Raw genomic sequence first — 15,266 nt, 5'->3', positions numbered from 1 at the left:
AAACTGAGCTTTACAGTATCATAATTCTTATTCAGAGTGTGAAAGGGGTGCTGCTGTGCCTGAAAAGCCTTTGTGGGACTGCCAAAGACCTCTAGCTGGGTCACTACTGAAGCAGGGGGATTTGGGGTATGTGGTTCCTGATTCAAGAAGAAGGTTCCTATTTGTTGTGCCAGACAGGGCAGCACCAGGACCAAAGCACTACAATGAACATGGATGTATTTTGGTCACTTTATTAAATGAGATATTAAATATTTTAAGTTTCAACTACCAAACAGCACTTTGAATGGTGAAAACACAGATAGCATACTGTCTTACTTAAATGCTTTTCTTTAAAAACAATTTCCAGTCCATAATATATATTTTACAAAACAGCCTTATAGGAAGAAGTGACATCTTTTCTACAGTACTTTTATGATATTTAATACATAACTGAAAAAAGCCATCTAAACAGAAATGAAGGCCAAGTTTTCACAGCTGTATGATTCAGCAGCCAAAGCTGGTCAAGGAACTGAAACGTTACTATACAACTGGGACAAAAACATGTACAGGATCACAATACTAAGCAAAAACGCTTTACATCCAAAGGAATAAACAGGTTACAAAATGTGGAGAATTTAGCAGGCAAAACTGTATTACAAGCAACATTTTATTCATCATCTTATATAAGCCATTTCAACTAGAGAAAACATCTAAAACAAATATAAAAATGAGTTTTTGTTTACCGTCTTTAAATATTGATTAAAGCTTGATGTTATACTCAAAAGCACATTATTATGCAGCTATAATGTTGTGAGAAATATGTAAGTGGTCCAAGTCTCCAAGACATCCTCATCCACATCAGAATATCATCTTCTTGTGGGAAAAATAATGGGATTTTAAAATGTTGCCTAAATTTCACATTAAGTCTCTAGAAATTCCCAGCTCAGAAAATGTAGGAATGTTCTGGACAGGTATATTTGATTTCAAACAATCGTTCAGAAAGTCTGTATTTTGTTTCTTCTGAAGTAAGCACACATTTCAGAGTGTTTCCTTTCTTACCAATTTAAAGTAATGTAATAAATCAACTCCACTGAATGAAGTTAGGCTGAAGATTTGCCCCACTACCTCACTGTGGAAAAGAAAACTAAAATTAACTCACAATTATTTATGTGAAATAGATGTTCCAATCGCCAATCAAAAATAAAAATGTTCTCCAAAATCCATGCTGTCCAGATTGTAAGATTCAGGTAAGAGAAGAAAAAGGCATTTGTTCCTCAAGAATCATACAGAAAGCCAAACATTTAGACTTCCAAAAATATTAGCAGTTCTCACTTTTCATGGTCTGCAGTCAATTCTTCCATCTGTACATTTTCTTCTTCTGACTCCAGTAGCACAAACACACCTGTCATTTTATTATCATGCCCGCATTCCAGAGGTTCTTCTGTTTGAAAAACTCAGATGAATTAATGCATGAAAAAAGCTTTATGTTGTCAATACAGAAAACGGATGAGAAGTCCATTTTTATGCTGAAAAGTAGCTGTTGGTGGTGTAATTAATCAGACATTCTTTTTCCCCCAGTAGGGCTGAAATTAAAAAAGAAACCCACAATGTTTTTTTTTTCCTCCCTCACCTTCATATTCTTAAAAGAATGAAAACCAGAAAAGAAATGTGAGACAACCAGAGATACGTATCTATAAAAGGAGGAATTGTTTCACAACTCTGGCAGAGCTGCAGATTGTGAAAGCCCCTTCCTTCATGTTCAGAGAGCAATGGCTCCGTCAGTTCACAATCCAAGCGGGAGCTGGGGCTCCTTCCCAAGGGCTGCCGCCCTGCTTTAAGCTCCACTGAAGTCCCGGGAATTCAGTATGCTTCCTCGCTCATCCTACTGCCGGCAACAGGACGAGGCACCAGCACCAGGATAAAGGCGTCGACAGAAATGTGCTTTGCATCAGAATCAGTGCAAGATGAAAATACATTGATGAAGGACAAAAAGGGAATTGGATGTTCTCCCACCGACCCCAAAGAGGAAACAGAAATGGCAGAAGGCTAGAGAAGACTTTTCTCAGGCCGTAACTTAAGGCTGCAGACAGTTTCCAGAAAACTGTAGTTCAGACATTTGAGAGCGGTAGTTTTCTAAAAATATTGCACTGTCTCTAGATCATCTTCAGTTCCTATGCTTTATTTTTCCATCACGAATGGTAGAGAATAGAACAGGCTTCTGGGTCAGTCTTGTGTGCCGTGTGGGAAGAAGTACAAAAGAGTCCCATCATTTGAGGAATCAACTTTAACCAAGAACTCAGCTGCGTACATAGAGGTGCGAGAACTGAAATGTACAGATCTGGGTGAGGTTCTCGGGGCTTTTTTCCTCCGACAGCTGTTTTTATGGCTATGAACAGCAAGCGTGGCAGTTGGAAGAGGAAGCCTGCAAAGCCCCTTCGTGTGACGGAAGGGGCTGTTTTCACTGAAAACAACTCAGCATCTCCTCTACTCGACACATGTAAGGAGACTCTAGCCAATGTCACGGACAAAGATTGGGACAGGAGAGCACATCGTATCAAAACAAGAGGGGGATAATAAAATAGAAGGTGTGAGTAAGGGGAGGGGAACTATTTATACAGTTGAGTTCTGTTAAGCCATTGATTCCTAAAAAAATAAAAAAAGTTCTCTCTCTCTCTCTCTCTGATTTTACCAATCCTTCAAGCGGCTAGTGCAAAATCACATCGGTTTCCCTTGGGAGGGTCCTGGGTTTTTGCCACTCATGGGGGGAGGCGCTCGCTGCAGGGGTGGGGGGTGCAGGCCCCCAGCGGCAGACTGGTACATTCCTCGGAGGTCGATCTGCTGGAAGTTGGAGGGGTTCATTATCAAGCCCGGGAGGGGCTTGCCCATCAGGTGGCTCATGGCTACCTGCTGGTAGGAGAGCTGTGGGTGCTGCTGCGGGAGCTGCGGCTGCTGCTGCGGAAGTTGCGGGTGCTGCTGCGGGAGCTGCTGCTGACTGAATTGCTGTTGCAGCCGCCGGTTCATCAGGATCCTCTGGACGCAGCTGATGAGCTGTGGGGGGGAAGGGCGGCTGTTAGAAGGCCGGGACGCACTTTCTCTTTCGGCCAGGGCATCCTGGCCGAGTGTGCTCCCCACTCCTCCCACCAAGCAGGAACCACCATCAGATGAGCTCATTCTACTTAAGCGCAAAGCTGCATAACAGAAGCTTCCGCGTTTGAAAGTACAAACTTCTCGCCACCACTTCTAACGCCTCAGGTTGTGTTTGATCACAGGGGGGGTGGGGGGGTGGCCCAAGTGCTCTGCCAGCAAAAACTGGCTCCCAAGCTCCTGTGGGCTTGTGATGGCCTCCTGCAACCCTCTGCCAGCAAAAATAGGGAACCCGTTTTTGCTGGCAGTGCTTAGGCCACCACAAGCCCCCCGACATGAGGGACATCAAGCAGGCCACGGCCACTCTGGCCACAACCACCCTGGCCCCCTGAGGTCAAACACAACCCTGAGGCAGGCAGCCCTCAATGAAATTGAGTTTGACACCCCTGATCTAAATCCACTAGGACAAGAAGTTTCTTCCTCTAACCCTTAAGCCACTGAAGGGTTTCACATTTTGGGCATTCTGCCAGACTAGAGATCTTACCTCTTAGGTCTGCCATCCAAACGTTGCCTGGGTGCTTCCAAATCAAGTGGGATACAACTTGGGGCGGGGGGGATACTACGAGGTCCCTACTAATCAGTCACTTTTTACCTCCCTGCATAAACCACCAAGACGGAGGGGTTTTCCTCACCATTTGCTGCTTGGTCAAGACATCGTTATAAATAGCCTCCCGGCGCTTCACGTCCAGCTCTTGACCTGCCTGGCGGTTCAGAGCCAAAGCCTGGACCTGCGTCTCTGTCAGGGTCAGATTCTCCTTCCACTGCAAGAGAAAAGCATCACAGGGGCTTTCAGGGGAGGGAGGGCGGGCCTTTCTCTCTCCCTCCCTCCCTCCGCAAAAAGGGCCGATGGGCTGCCACAAATGCCAGCAGCTGCTCCTCCTCCTCCTCCTCAAAGGAAAGCAAGCCTGGCTTGGAGAAGTTGCAACCCTTAACACTTTCCCCACCCAAATACCAGGGAGTCTCTCCGGCAGAAGCAACCTGGGGTCAGCAGTGAAACTGCAGAGAGGAACCGGAGCTGCTGCCAATTCTGCCTGCAGGCAAGACCGGTGAAGAAGTCCTGGTCTCTCCAGGGATTTGGCAAGGAAGCACAGAAGCAGCAGGCTATCTGTGGCATCACCCTGGGCAGGAATTCCCCTCGCCCTGCCAGGCCGTGGGCCCTTCCCGCCCAGTATTGTTGCAGAGTCAGACAGCTGCTTCCCCCAGAGGCCTTGTGTTCCCCCCCCCCTTTGAACGGGAGTTCCCATGAGTGGGGAGCAGAGTAAGGCAGAGCCAGTTGCAAAAGGGCCAGCGCTACTGAAATTAGCTCAGGTGAGCTTGAAGGCTCACTGAGGAAACACGCATCGACTGTCCCCTGCTCTTCTACGTAGCCAGCCATGTCCAGAGGACCCTTCATTCCACACACAATCACTTGACAAAGAGAGCCTGATGCCATCCACAAAGAGAGTACACACAAACTGAGCATCATCTGGCCAGGAACTCCAGCACCCCAGGAGAAACTATATCTTCACATCTGCTTTCATCATTGATGCAACTCCCAGTTGAATGTATCTGAGCACAGACTTTATTCTGGGGATTCCAAATAAACTGGTTGGAAGTTATTAATGAGAATCAGTGACACTGTTGAATAACAGTCTAACAGTTTACACTCATTAACAATGATCTAATCTGGACAACTTCAAACAGTTGTCAATTGATCTCAGGGCCAAAATTTAAATCTTTCCCACTGTATAAACAACTCCTTCTCCTCATTAGATTTTTACCCTGTGTTTTTATATAACATTACACTGGGGGGGGGGGGGGGGGAATGACTGATTTTAAAAAGACCTGTTTAAAAAAAATCAAAGTTTCGAATGTAAAGCCGGACAAAAGAAGTAGCAATTTATCACCAAAAGTTTGAATATGACATGAAAATTTGAAAGAAGTATACAGTTTCAGAACAAACATGGATGATCACATTTTCTACCACACTTACTATAGAGGAAATAATGTCTTCAAGGGGTTGAATTCTTGCTCCAGTAACATTATTCGTTGCTTCCACAACTTTTTCCCTGCCTTGATTAATGAGGTCCTGGAACGAATTTTGGAAGTCATCAAAAGTGGTTGAACAGTCAGAAACTGAGGTATTCTCAAAGATAATGAACTTTTGTATCGTATACTGCCCACATGCATGTGTACATATGCATTTATATGTCTAAATCATGCAAACAAAGGATCCCATTTCAAGTCATGCCATGGGGCTCAAGACAGAAAAGCAATTTACTCATCCTGGAGACAGATGTAAAAACATAAACATTTTCACCTAGGAGCAGCTTTGCTTTACTTAGCAATCCACGTGGAATGAGCAGTTTTTATATTCAGATTAATTTTCCTGAAAGCAAATAAGTGCTCATGATTTGTTCTTTAATAGTGCCACTCAGCAATCCACACTGTACAAAAGTATAACACTTTCGGTGTGAAACAACATTAAGATTGAACAAAAGATAGGAGCTGTGGAATTATTTTTAAAAATGCTGTTATCTACATTCCATCAAGGGCCAGATTAAAAAAACCAATGCTCATTGCCAAAGTGTAGAAACTTGGTGATGAGAGCATCTCCCCTCACAAGATTGTTGTGGGGGGAAATGGGAAGAAAGAGGGACTATCTAGGCCACCTTGAACTCCAAAACGAAAGGCAGAATGGAACTCTATCAAGTACCAAGCGAACAAACAGATCCGATACAGCCCCTCTGATCTTGCCACCTACCTCCAATTGCTGGTTGCTCATCGCAGACAAGGCAGCCAAGTTGAAAGGAATATACGGAGACTGAGATGTGAAATTGGGGTGGAACATGTTTTGCCCCGCTGGCATGTTGATGCGCATTGTCAGACCCTAAAAAAAAAAACCAGAATGGCACTTTTGACTATTCACGCTGAAAGGTTGGCTACTGAGAAATAATCAGAACAGTTTAAATGTCAAAATGATAATAGGGACTGGCACAAAAGAGTGGCATTTGGTAAATTTATTTTGCCAGAAAATATGTGTGCTTAGACTAAATTCAGCTGATGAAAGTGGTATATAGTTAGCATGGATTATCCAAGCTTTGGACTCTTTAAAGAAGTATAAGCAACATTTCATTAATAAAGAGAACCGATTTCTCCAGCTCAAAGGAACTCCTAGATCAGTGATGGCGAACCTATGGCACGCGTGCCACAAGTGGCACGCGGAGCCATTTGTCAGGGCACTCAAGGTGCTGCCGTCAGCAGGCCAGCGCGTATGCACGCGCTGGCCAGCTGAGTTCACTTTTTTAAAAGCTATTTTTCGCCTTCCCCAGGCTCCAGAGGCTTTATAGGAACCTGGGGAGGGTGAAAAGAGCCCCCCCCCCCCGAGGCTTCAGGGACCATCTGGAGGCTTCCCTGATGCCTTCGGAGTGCTTAAAACCACCCTCCGAGCAAACTGGAAGTGACTTCCGGGTCGACTATGTAGACTATGAGAAAAATGCTTTAATTTTATTGTTTGCCTGTGAAGACAGAATAAATGACTTGAGTTGGTCTTGAGATCCTACAGTAGATGACTATTCATGCTAGAAGTAATGCTTCTCTCTTTAGACACTGAACAGACAAGGATCTATGGCTTTCAAGAAGTTGTGGAACTGCAATGCTCACCAATTTTCATGATGAGGGGGCGGTGCTGTCCTAAGCCATTTTTTAGACAGGTATTAGAGGTTCCTATCTTGGTTGTTCTGAAGTATACTACCTAGTATTTTTGTAATGGTTTAATGCAACCTACCTTCTTTTCAGCTTCATATTCAGCCCAAGCTGCCTTCCTTTCTTCTTCAGTCAATTCTTCTTCCTCTTTGTGGTCCAGAAGGGAATCGTGCTCATGATAACCCACTATATGTTCTTTCTGAATCTGTAGCAGTTCAGCTAGAATTGTGTCCTGGTAGAAAACAGTAGAAAATAGTTGAGTGCCTTGTGTGCCATAGTTGCTACCGGATGAGAGCTCATCCGGTAAAAAGAAAAGTTGTTTGCCTTAGCAAAGTTCTAGAAGCGGGCATAGTAATAACTAACAAATGTTTTAAATTTAATAGGTCATTCAATTCTGTTGGCAAAAATGATTTCAAACCAAAATTGATGATTATGTAGTTCTGAGGGTGAAGAGAGATAAACTGTGCCATTTGCACTTCCAAAAATGAGCCTACATTTTACATGTAGAAATACTTTTTAAAATGTCAAAGTAGTAAGTACTTTTGCTCCTTAAAATTCTGTGTTTTCTCCTTGACTGTCTAATGCATCTCACAGCTTGAAACTATCGGAATGGTCAAGTGTGAACTATGTTAGTGTGGATTGACTAACTGGAGGCAGACACAAGGAGAGAGTTTTTAATATGGTGTTTTCACTCTATGTTGTAGAGGGATGGATATCTATTGGGGAAAAACATTCACTCTACAGGAGTAAGGCTTTCTCTAGTATGGAACTGAATGTGTCCTTTTATCTAGAACGCTTTCTTTTCTACCAGAAGAACATTTGCATTTAGTTACTGATAAGCAGCCTCTTTCTGGTATGTATGGTTAATCACTTATTCAATCTTGGATAAGAAATCAGGGTGAAAGTCCCCATAGCAATATGGCTTCCAGAGTGACTTTGGATTTCTCACCTATGTTCAGTTCCAAGTTTCAAAGATAACAGTGAATAGTTGTGTGTTTACGTGTATGTGTGTAAAATATTCTAACTTGTGAAGGGAGGGATGAGCAGCAAATTAAAAAAAAAGTTTCTAAAGAATTCTAAAGAATCTCAAGCACAAGCCCAGAAACATTAACACAGAGTGACAGAAAACAGGTAACAGATCCAAAGTTATCATATTTTTCACACTACAAGACACCCCCCCCCAAAAAAAACCCTGGGTTGAAATGTCTGTGCATCTTATAGAGTAAATATTGCGGTGGCAGCATTCATCACCGCCGCCTGTCACCGCTACTGCCCTTTGCCGGCTATCACCAGCAATGACAAATGGCAGTGATGGTGACTGTCAGCATTAGTGATTGTCGTGTTGGTGATTGGCGGCAATCCCGGCCACCTAGAACAGCTGATCGGCGGCTGTTTGCTGCAAGGAGGCTAGCCAGATGAACGCCGCTGGATGCTGGGAGGCAGAAGCAGATCTTTTTTTCTTATTTTCCTCCCGAAAAACTAGGTGCCTCTTATGTTCTGAAGCGTCTTGTAGTGCAAAAAATACTGTATATAAAACTGAAACTATATTTTGCCTGACCCCTTTATGTGGGTAGCAGAAGTATATACAGAAATCTTTGGAATAAAGGTAGAAAGCCATCTTCCCCCAGCCTAACAGGCCCCAACATTTCCCAGAAACGCATAAAATAAGGTGGGATACAAGTCAAATCCATCAATAATTATTTTTTTTAAAACTGCCCATCCTGGTTATGAATTGTGGAGGTTGCATTCTGGACCAATACACCTGGAGGGTGTCAAATTCAGGGGAAGGCAATATAAGGAGGTAAACTGGGATATCTAAGAGGGGGAGACAGCTAGTAAAACCGAATTTGAGAATACGCCAACTGAAAAAACAGCCAGATCCAAAAGCTCAGTTAACATACGTAGTAAGATCTTGTTCATACTTTGTACAACAAAATTTAACCGACTGCAGAATTCTTAAGATTCACATGTACATTAGTTCCTATGGAAACAATACTGTTGAGCACAGTGCAATTTAATCCATGCACACCATGCCAATGTAGTCATCAAAATGTGGTTTAGATTATAGTTAACTGGTAGCTCTGTATTGCTTTGTCTGAAATGCGATTTCTATTCAGTGTACAGAATAGACAGAAAGGTAAAATTTTTACTTCCATGAAATCTTTGTCCAGTACTCTCATTCAGTTAAAAGTATATATTTCTGGTTGGAGATGTGAAGACTTATTTCAAAAACAATTTTGAACAAAATACAGCTAAACAGCGATGTCAGGAACTGACTATTATATGATCATATAAATTGTCTCCTAAAATAATCTTCCTAATAATATTATGTCCCCCCCAAAATTGAAAATGAATACCAATTGTCTAGAAAAACCACAAAGAAGGAATGTTTCTACAGTAATAAGTGAGGCTTTGTAAAAATCAAATTAGGACACAACAGCTGATAGTTTTTTGGCCGTTGCTTTTTCTTTTCAGAGGTTTCCTATGCACAGAGATGCATACAACCATTGCAGCATCCCCATGGTCCCTGACACTTGGAAATTGACACATATTTATGATGGTTGCAGTGGCCCGGGGTGATGACATCACCTTTTGCAACTTTCAGACAAGCGAAATCAATGGGGAAGCCAGATTCACTTAACAACCATGTTCCCAACTTAAGAAATGAAGCAATTCACTTAACAACTGTGACAAGAAAAGTCATAAAGTGGGGCAAAGCTCACTTAACTGTCTCACTTAGCAATTTTGGGCTCCTAAGTTGAGGTCTGTCTGTTATTCCTAGGCATCTCATGCCATTATCTTTACTTTTAATCTTTTTTCTAAAAAAAAAAAAAAAAGGACTGAAACGTAAGCATTTATGAAGTCTGAATAGGAATTTTGTACGAGGGGCTGCCGGGAGCGAGGAGCAGTGCGATGGTTCCCATTCCCAGCCATCCTTGGAGCGGGGAAGATTCTGCAGGAAAGCAGGGTCAAGGGAAAGATGGCTTCCCCCTTCATGTGGGCAATCTCTTCATAATGGCAAAAAGAAAAGGTTCCCTCTGGCTGATCAGATGGCTCGCAGACAGCATGATTAGTTTACAGCAATTGGAAACAGGCAATGACTTTTTGTCACCCCAGTCATCAGCTGGTTGACAAAGATGATTCTAAAGGTTGGGCAAAAAGCAACAACAGTCTAAACTGCCTTAAGCGAGCACTCCTTTCAATAGAGACTCTCAGAATAAAGATAAATAGCAGCATGGTGAAAGTCTAGAACAGTATTATATTTTCACGTAGCAATAGCACTTAGAGTTATATACAGCTTCATGGTGCTTTTACAGTTTACAGAGTCAGCATATTGCCCCCAACAATCTGGGCCCTCATTTTACGCACCTTGGAAGGATGGAAGGCTGAGTCAACCTTGAGCCAGTAAGATTTGAACTGCCGAACTGCAGCTAGCAGTCAGCTGAAGTAACCTGCAGTGCTGCACTCTAACCACTGTGCCACATCCACTCGAGCCAACTTTTTGTACAAAGCAAAAAAAAAAAAAAACCAATCCTCTGCATCAATATAAGGAAGATGAGTTATTAACCAGAACTTTGTCACCAGACGTGACCAAGACAGCAAGATCTTCAATGACAACGAAGAGAAAATACTATTCTTGGGTTTGCACATTTGGCCGCCATAACTAATTCGCTGTGGTTAGTAATGAACTAAAAGAGTAGAGAACCCTCCTGGCTGTTTTTGTTTCATTTTTCCAGCAAGGACAGAAGGTTTAAATATTTTGCAAGTACAGATGCTAACTGCATAGAGGAGCTTACTTTGGGTAACATGGGCGTGTCTCTTTTCTTCTTCTTTTCTGAACTGGGATCATCCAGTAAGTCTGGTTCAAAAGTGTAGAGTTCTGTGAGTTCATTCATGGTAAAATGGCGTTCAACCTGTTGCTGATCAACCACTCGGAAAGACAGTGACTGTTTTGTTACCTGTCTATCATAGATCTTGTCTTCCATGGTTCCCTTTAAAAGAAAAACACATTAATGCTGGCCATGGTATTCGTGTTTTGCTGTGTTTGTTATTCGTTCCAGCAGGCTGGCAAAGTGTGAACCTCCTTCAAGAAGACTTAATCTCACTCACTCACCTAATATTGTAGTTGTTCTGATTAGATGATTAGCCTGTTCTTTAGGTGAGCGTGCTTTTAAAGGCGGGTAGAAAGTTACTACAAGTTCAAGATGCCAATTTCACAGATGGTGGCAGTAACAAGAATTAGGCAACTGATATTATCATTTCCAGAAAACTAAAAAGCAGAAATTTACCTTGAAACAGCACATGGCCAAAATCTAGAGGCCTTGGTTTTGCCCTTTGAATCAACTCAGCTCCTCAAATTGACAAACTAGAATCTATTCCCTGATATGTTGTTAGCGAACATTCTTTGGCTACCAAGAAATGGATCTTATGACCATTTCAAAACTGTAGATGCTCCTCTTTAATCTTTGACAGGCTCTGAGAACATGCTAAAACCAATACAAATCCCTTCTGCAGAGACGAACGGGCAACTGAGGGCTTCCGTTCCTCCTCCCACAGGAAAACCACCCACAGCAGAGGCCCCCAATCCGCAGCTGGTTCAGAACCAGGGAGGGGAAGCTGCAGGCGAGTGCAAGCGCATGCAGCATGAGACCATGCCCTCCCCCACCCCGCCTTCTCCCCATCTGCAAAGCCGGGAAGGTTGGGGACTGCCAACCTACAGAACAGCTCCTCAGCCCCACTCCACAAGGGGTGGTCACAGCATTCCATCTTTCAAAGTACAACTTGAATGTACTTTATGCCATTTGAAATCTTTCAGAATGGGACAGTGTCACACTAGATCAGGCCTAAGGACCTGTCGTCCAGCATCCTCTCTCAGTACGCTCTCTTATCAGTGTACTGTGTTTCTCAGCCTTAGTGACTTTACAATGTGTGGACTTCAACTTTCAAAATTTCCCAGCCAGGAGGCTTATTTAGATTCTTATTTAAAAACTAAAACTTATCGGGGCACCCAAGAGAAATTGTCTTACTTTTTGAACCACACTCTTTATTTCAAAGGCCATTTCAAAGAGGACAGAATATTTAGATCAGATTGGGGTTAACTATATGGAGTGACAACCTACTGCGAACATATCCTATTGTTTTCTTTCTATCTATTTGTATGTTTGTATTAGTTTTATACTTCTGATATGGTTGGATGACCAAATAGCATTTCTATTCTATTCAACATATATATATAGCATCTAAGACAGTTTGAAAATGTACCTGAATGAGATTTAAAAATAAAGTTTATGTCTTTGGAAAAATAAATTTAATTAAGCTACGATGAACTTAATAAATATGACAATACATTAGACAAGTGTCATCTTTGTGATCTGTTCTGTAGAATGCTAAACATTTGAACTACAAGAGGTTGTGTAATCAATGGTGCCAAATATACTTGAAAAATCAGAGTTAAGTTATGTGGAAAAGATTCTGTTCTGACTTACCTGAGCTAAAAATCGGTATACATATACTGGTTTATTTTGCCCAAAACGATACACTCTGAAGATACTCTGAATATCGTAAGATGGGTTCCAAGAAGCATCAAAAATAATGACTCTATTTGCTGCTACTAGGTTTATCCCAAGGGATCCTGCTTTAGTAGAAATAATAAACAAACGGCCTCTGCAAAAAAATATAAAATAAAGAGTAAAATAAGGTTTATCGCACTTTGTACTCTTTGTATATTTATTAAATAAATATATAGCCTGTCAAAAAACCCAGAGAAGCATACTGAATATTCTTTAAATTTGGTGAAAAAGGAAAGGACAATGCTTTTAACAGTATAAAATAGAATTCTGAGGATCCTGTTATATCATAGGATGGATGTACTAATTAAACTACACATTCCATTTGGGCATATTTAATCTTGAGAAGACAATATGAAGTAGTGTAAAACATTTTGAGCATGACATTCCATATTATGTTCCTTTACCAGTGTAAAATTGTATGCCAAATGTAAAACAGGATATTTACACATCTGAGCTCGCATCACAGCTGCTATCGGTTGGAGATGCTTTCAAAATGCTCAGCACAGCCACTTTTGCACACAAAGCATCAGTTTTGAACTTTGCCAAATTCCACCCTTGCAATACTTTGAAACAAAACATTTTGCACACTCCTAATATTAAGGATAGGCAGAAAGAAACATTCAATTATCTCAAAAGTATGTAACCTTCTGTCTCTTAAAAACCATTGGGCGGTCCCCACAATTTACCAAACTGCATTTTTGAAAAATGAGATGGGAAAGCAGGAGGAGAAAAATCTTACTCATTTTGTTTAATTTCAATCACCTTTAAATGTAAATGAAATGAACTAAAACCTGGGCTTCTATACGAGGCATGTTTTACCTAAATATTATAATTGTTATTCAGGAGATAATAAATTCCACTAGCACAAAACAGCACTCAGTTCGTTTGCATGATCTTTCCCAGTTCTACAAGTTTAAAGTGATCTGTCCTGCATTTCTTCACCTTAAGAATTACATTCCAAAATTGGATGGGGAAAAAAGTTCACTCCAAAAGTGTCAATAAAAACCATGTAAAAAGTTTTCTGCAACAGAAAATAGATGATATATTTATTCAATTCAGAAAATGTGTAATGCTATACAAGATGGGTCAGAAATTGGAAATATGCATGTCAAAGAAGAGGACAGATAGCAAGGCAAACTCTGTAACAATCAAACTCTTATCAGAAAATGACTCTGGAATGAAAGGAAACCCTCTCTTCTCATCAGGTGTGAGAGCAGGCCCCAAGGCAAGGGGGGAGGAGGGACAGACAAATATTGGCTGAGCTAAATGGGAATTTCATTTAGAGTAGTCCATAAGGCATCTGGAGAGGAATCTAAGTTTCTAAGCCAGACAACAATGTCCGCTTAAAGCAGGGTTTCCCAACCTTGGAAACATTGCTGTATGTGAACTTCCATTCCCAGAATTCCACAGCCAGAATGACTACTGACAAGAATTCTGGGATTGGAAGTCCACACATCTGGAAATGGCCAAGGTCGGGAAATCCTGGCTTAGAAATTCACACCACTGTGAATTTGTGAGCCCAAGAAGAAAATTGCCTGTTTCTGCATCAACTCCTCTAGTTATATTGGGTGGGCATTGCCTCTTGACATACCCTTAGGAGGTTTTGTTCCATGATATTAAGCAGCAGGCCTGCCTTGCACTCTTTCCTTTCACCTTTAGCAAGTGACTCCTTAAGTCTTTCTCACTTTCAGTCATCAAAGAGATATCATCAGCATCTCTGAGGCAGCAATTTTAACTCCATTTCCTGTTTTTTTTAATCCAGCCTGATATAGTCTGCATGTACATTAAGCATATTATACATTAAGGGCTACCCACAATTTATTGTGATGTATACAATCAAAAGCTGTTGTATAATCAATAAAGTAAAAATAGGCAGCTCTTTGCAATTCCCTTTCTGTTTCCATCATCCACTGGGTGTTAGGAATAGGATACTGAGTGCCCTGTTTCTTCTGAACCAACATGCACGGTATAATTGGCAGTTCTTGTTACAAGAACTGTTACAGGTTGGTTAATGTTTTAAACATTATTTAGCAATGCTTTTTCGGGGCATATAGATTGATGCTTTCTGATCTCTTGCCCACTGCGGTGTTCTTCATAGATGCACTTCAAGTTGCATGGAGCATTTAATAGCATAATTTTATATGATTTAAAACAGTTCTGCTGTTAAGTCCTGCAGCTTTTCCATTAACAATGTTTTCTAATTTCATATTCCAGAATGCATGGCTCTGATTCAGGGGTCAAATTGAGCATCATTCTAACATATATGGGCTCCATACAAGGACAGGCTTTAACACCTTCTGTTAATAGTAATAGGTATGGCATTTCTTCTATGATTTTTCCAATGATTGGAAAAAGAGGCAATTGTTTAGTCTGGCCCCAAAATCACAGGCTACGAGCCTACAGACAAGGCTCCCTTCCACACACTTTCATTCTTACCTGACATTGGTTACATCATTAAACTCTTCAGCCCACTTTTTTCTTGACTGAGCAGTAGTAGAACCATCCAAACGATAATAATCAATATTTCTGAACCATTTTCCTTCACCTAGGAGTTTCAAAAGCATGGGGTTGAATGTATTGTGCAAGTAGGCAAGGGTCCATCATCATCTGACAGTTTTCATTTCTTTTAAAAATATTACTTATATATTAAAACATATTTAAAAATGAAACTCATGAAAGTTGAAGAAATCTTCTAACTTTTAACTGAATCTGTCTGAAAGGATGTTACTGGACTCCTTCTAATTATTAGATTTGACACAGTGGAGACATACAGCAGACCTTCCCCAGGTATTCATTTCTGTTTCATGCACTCAAGAAATATATAAATGGTATGTTGTTTTCTCAGTGAAAAACTATATTCTTGCTTTAAAATAGTATTGCTTTTTTTCT

The 15,266-nt window shown here is 41.3% G+C and overlaps 1 protein-coding gene across 1 annotated transcript in view; it reads right to left on the bottom strand.

Moving 5' to 3' along the window:
* Window positions 1-214: 214 nt before the first annotated feature.
* ATRX (ATRX chromatin remodeler) overlaps window positions 215-15,266 on the bottom strand; it is an 87,610-nt gene continuing 72,558 nt past the window's right edge. Inside the window, exons 28-35 of the mRNA XM_081964191.1 lie at window positions 14,814-14,922; window positions 12,294-12,471; window positions 10,605-10,799; window positions 6,890-7,039; window positions 5,867-5,992; window positions 5,096-5,191; window positions 3,756-3,884; window positions 215-3,027 (exon numbers count right to left, since the gene is read on the bottom strand). Coding sequence (XP_081820317.1) covers window positions 2,695-3,027; window positions 3,756-3,884; window positions 5,096-5,191; window positions 5,867-5,992; window positions 6,890-7,039; window positions 10,605-10,799; window positions 12,294-12,471; window positions 14,814-14,922 — 1,316 coding nt within the window. The 3' untranslated portion in view covers window positions 215-2,694. The remainder of the gene's footprint in view (window positions 3,028-3,755; window positions 3,885-5,095; window positions 5,192-5,866; window positions 5,993-6,889; window positions 7,040-10,604; window positions 10,800-12,293; window positions 12,472-14,813; window positions 14,923-15,266) is intronic.

Source organism: Natrix helvetica (genome assembly GCF_964273705.1).
Source record: "Natrix helvetica genome assembly, chromosome: 11".
Classification (NCBI taxonomy): Eukaryota; Metazoa; Chordata; class Lepidosauria; order Squamata; family Natricidae; genus Natrix; species Natrix helvetica.
Note: the sequence above shows the minus strand (reverse complement) of the source record. Positions and strands in the feature narration are given on the sequence as shown.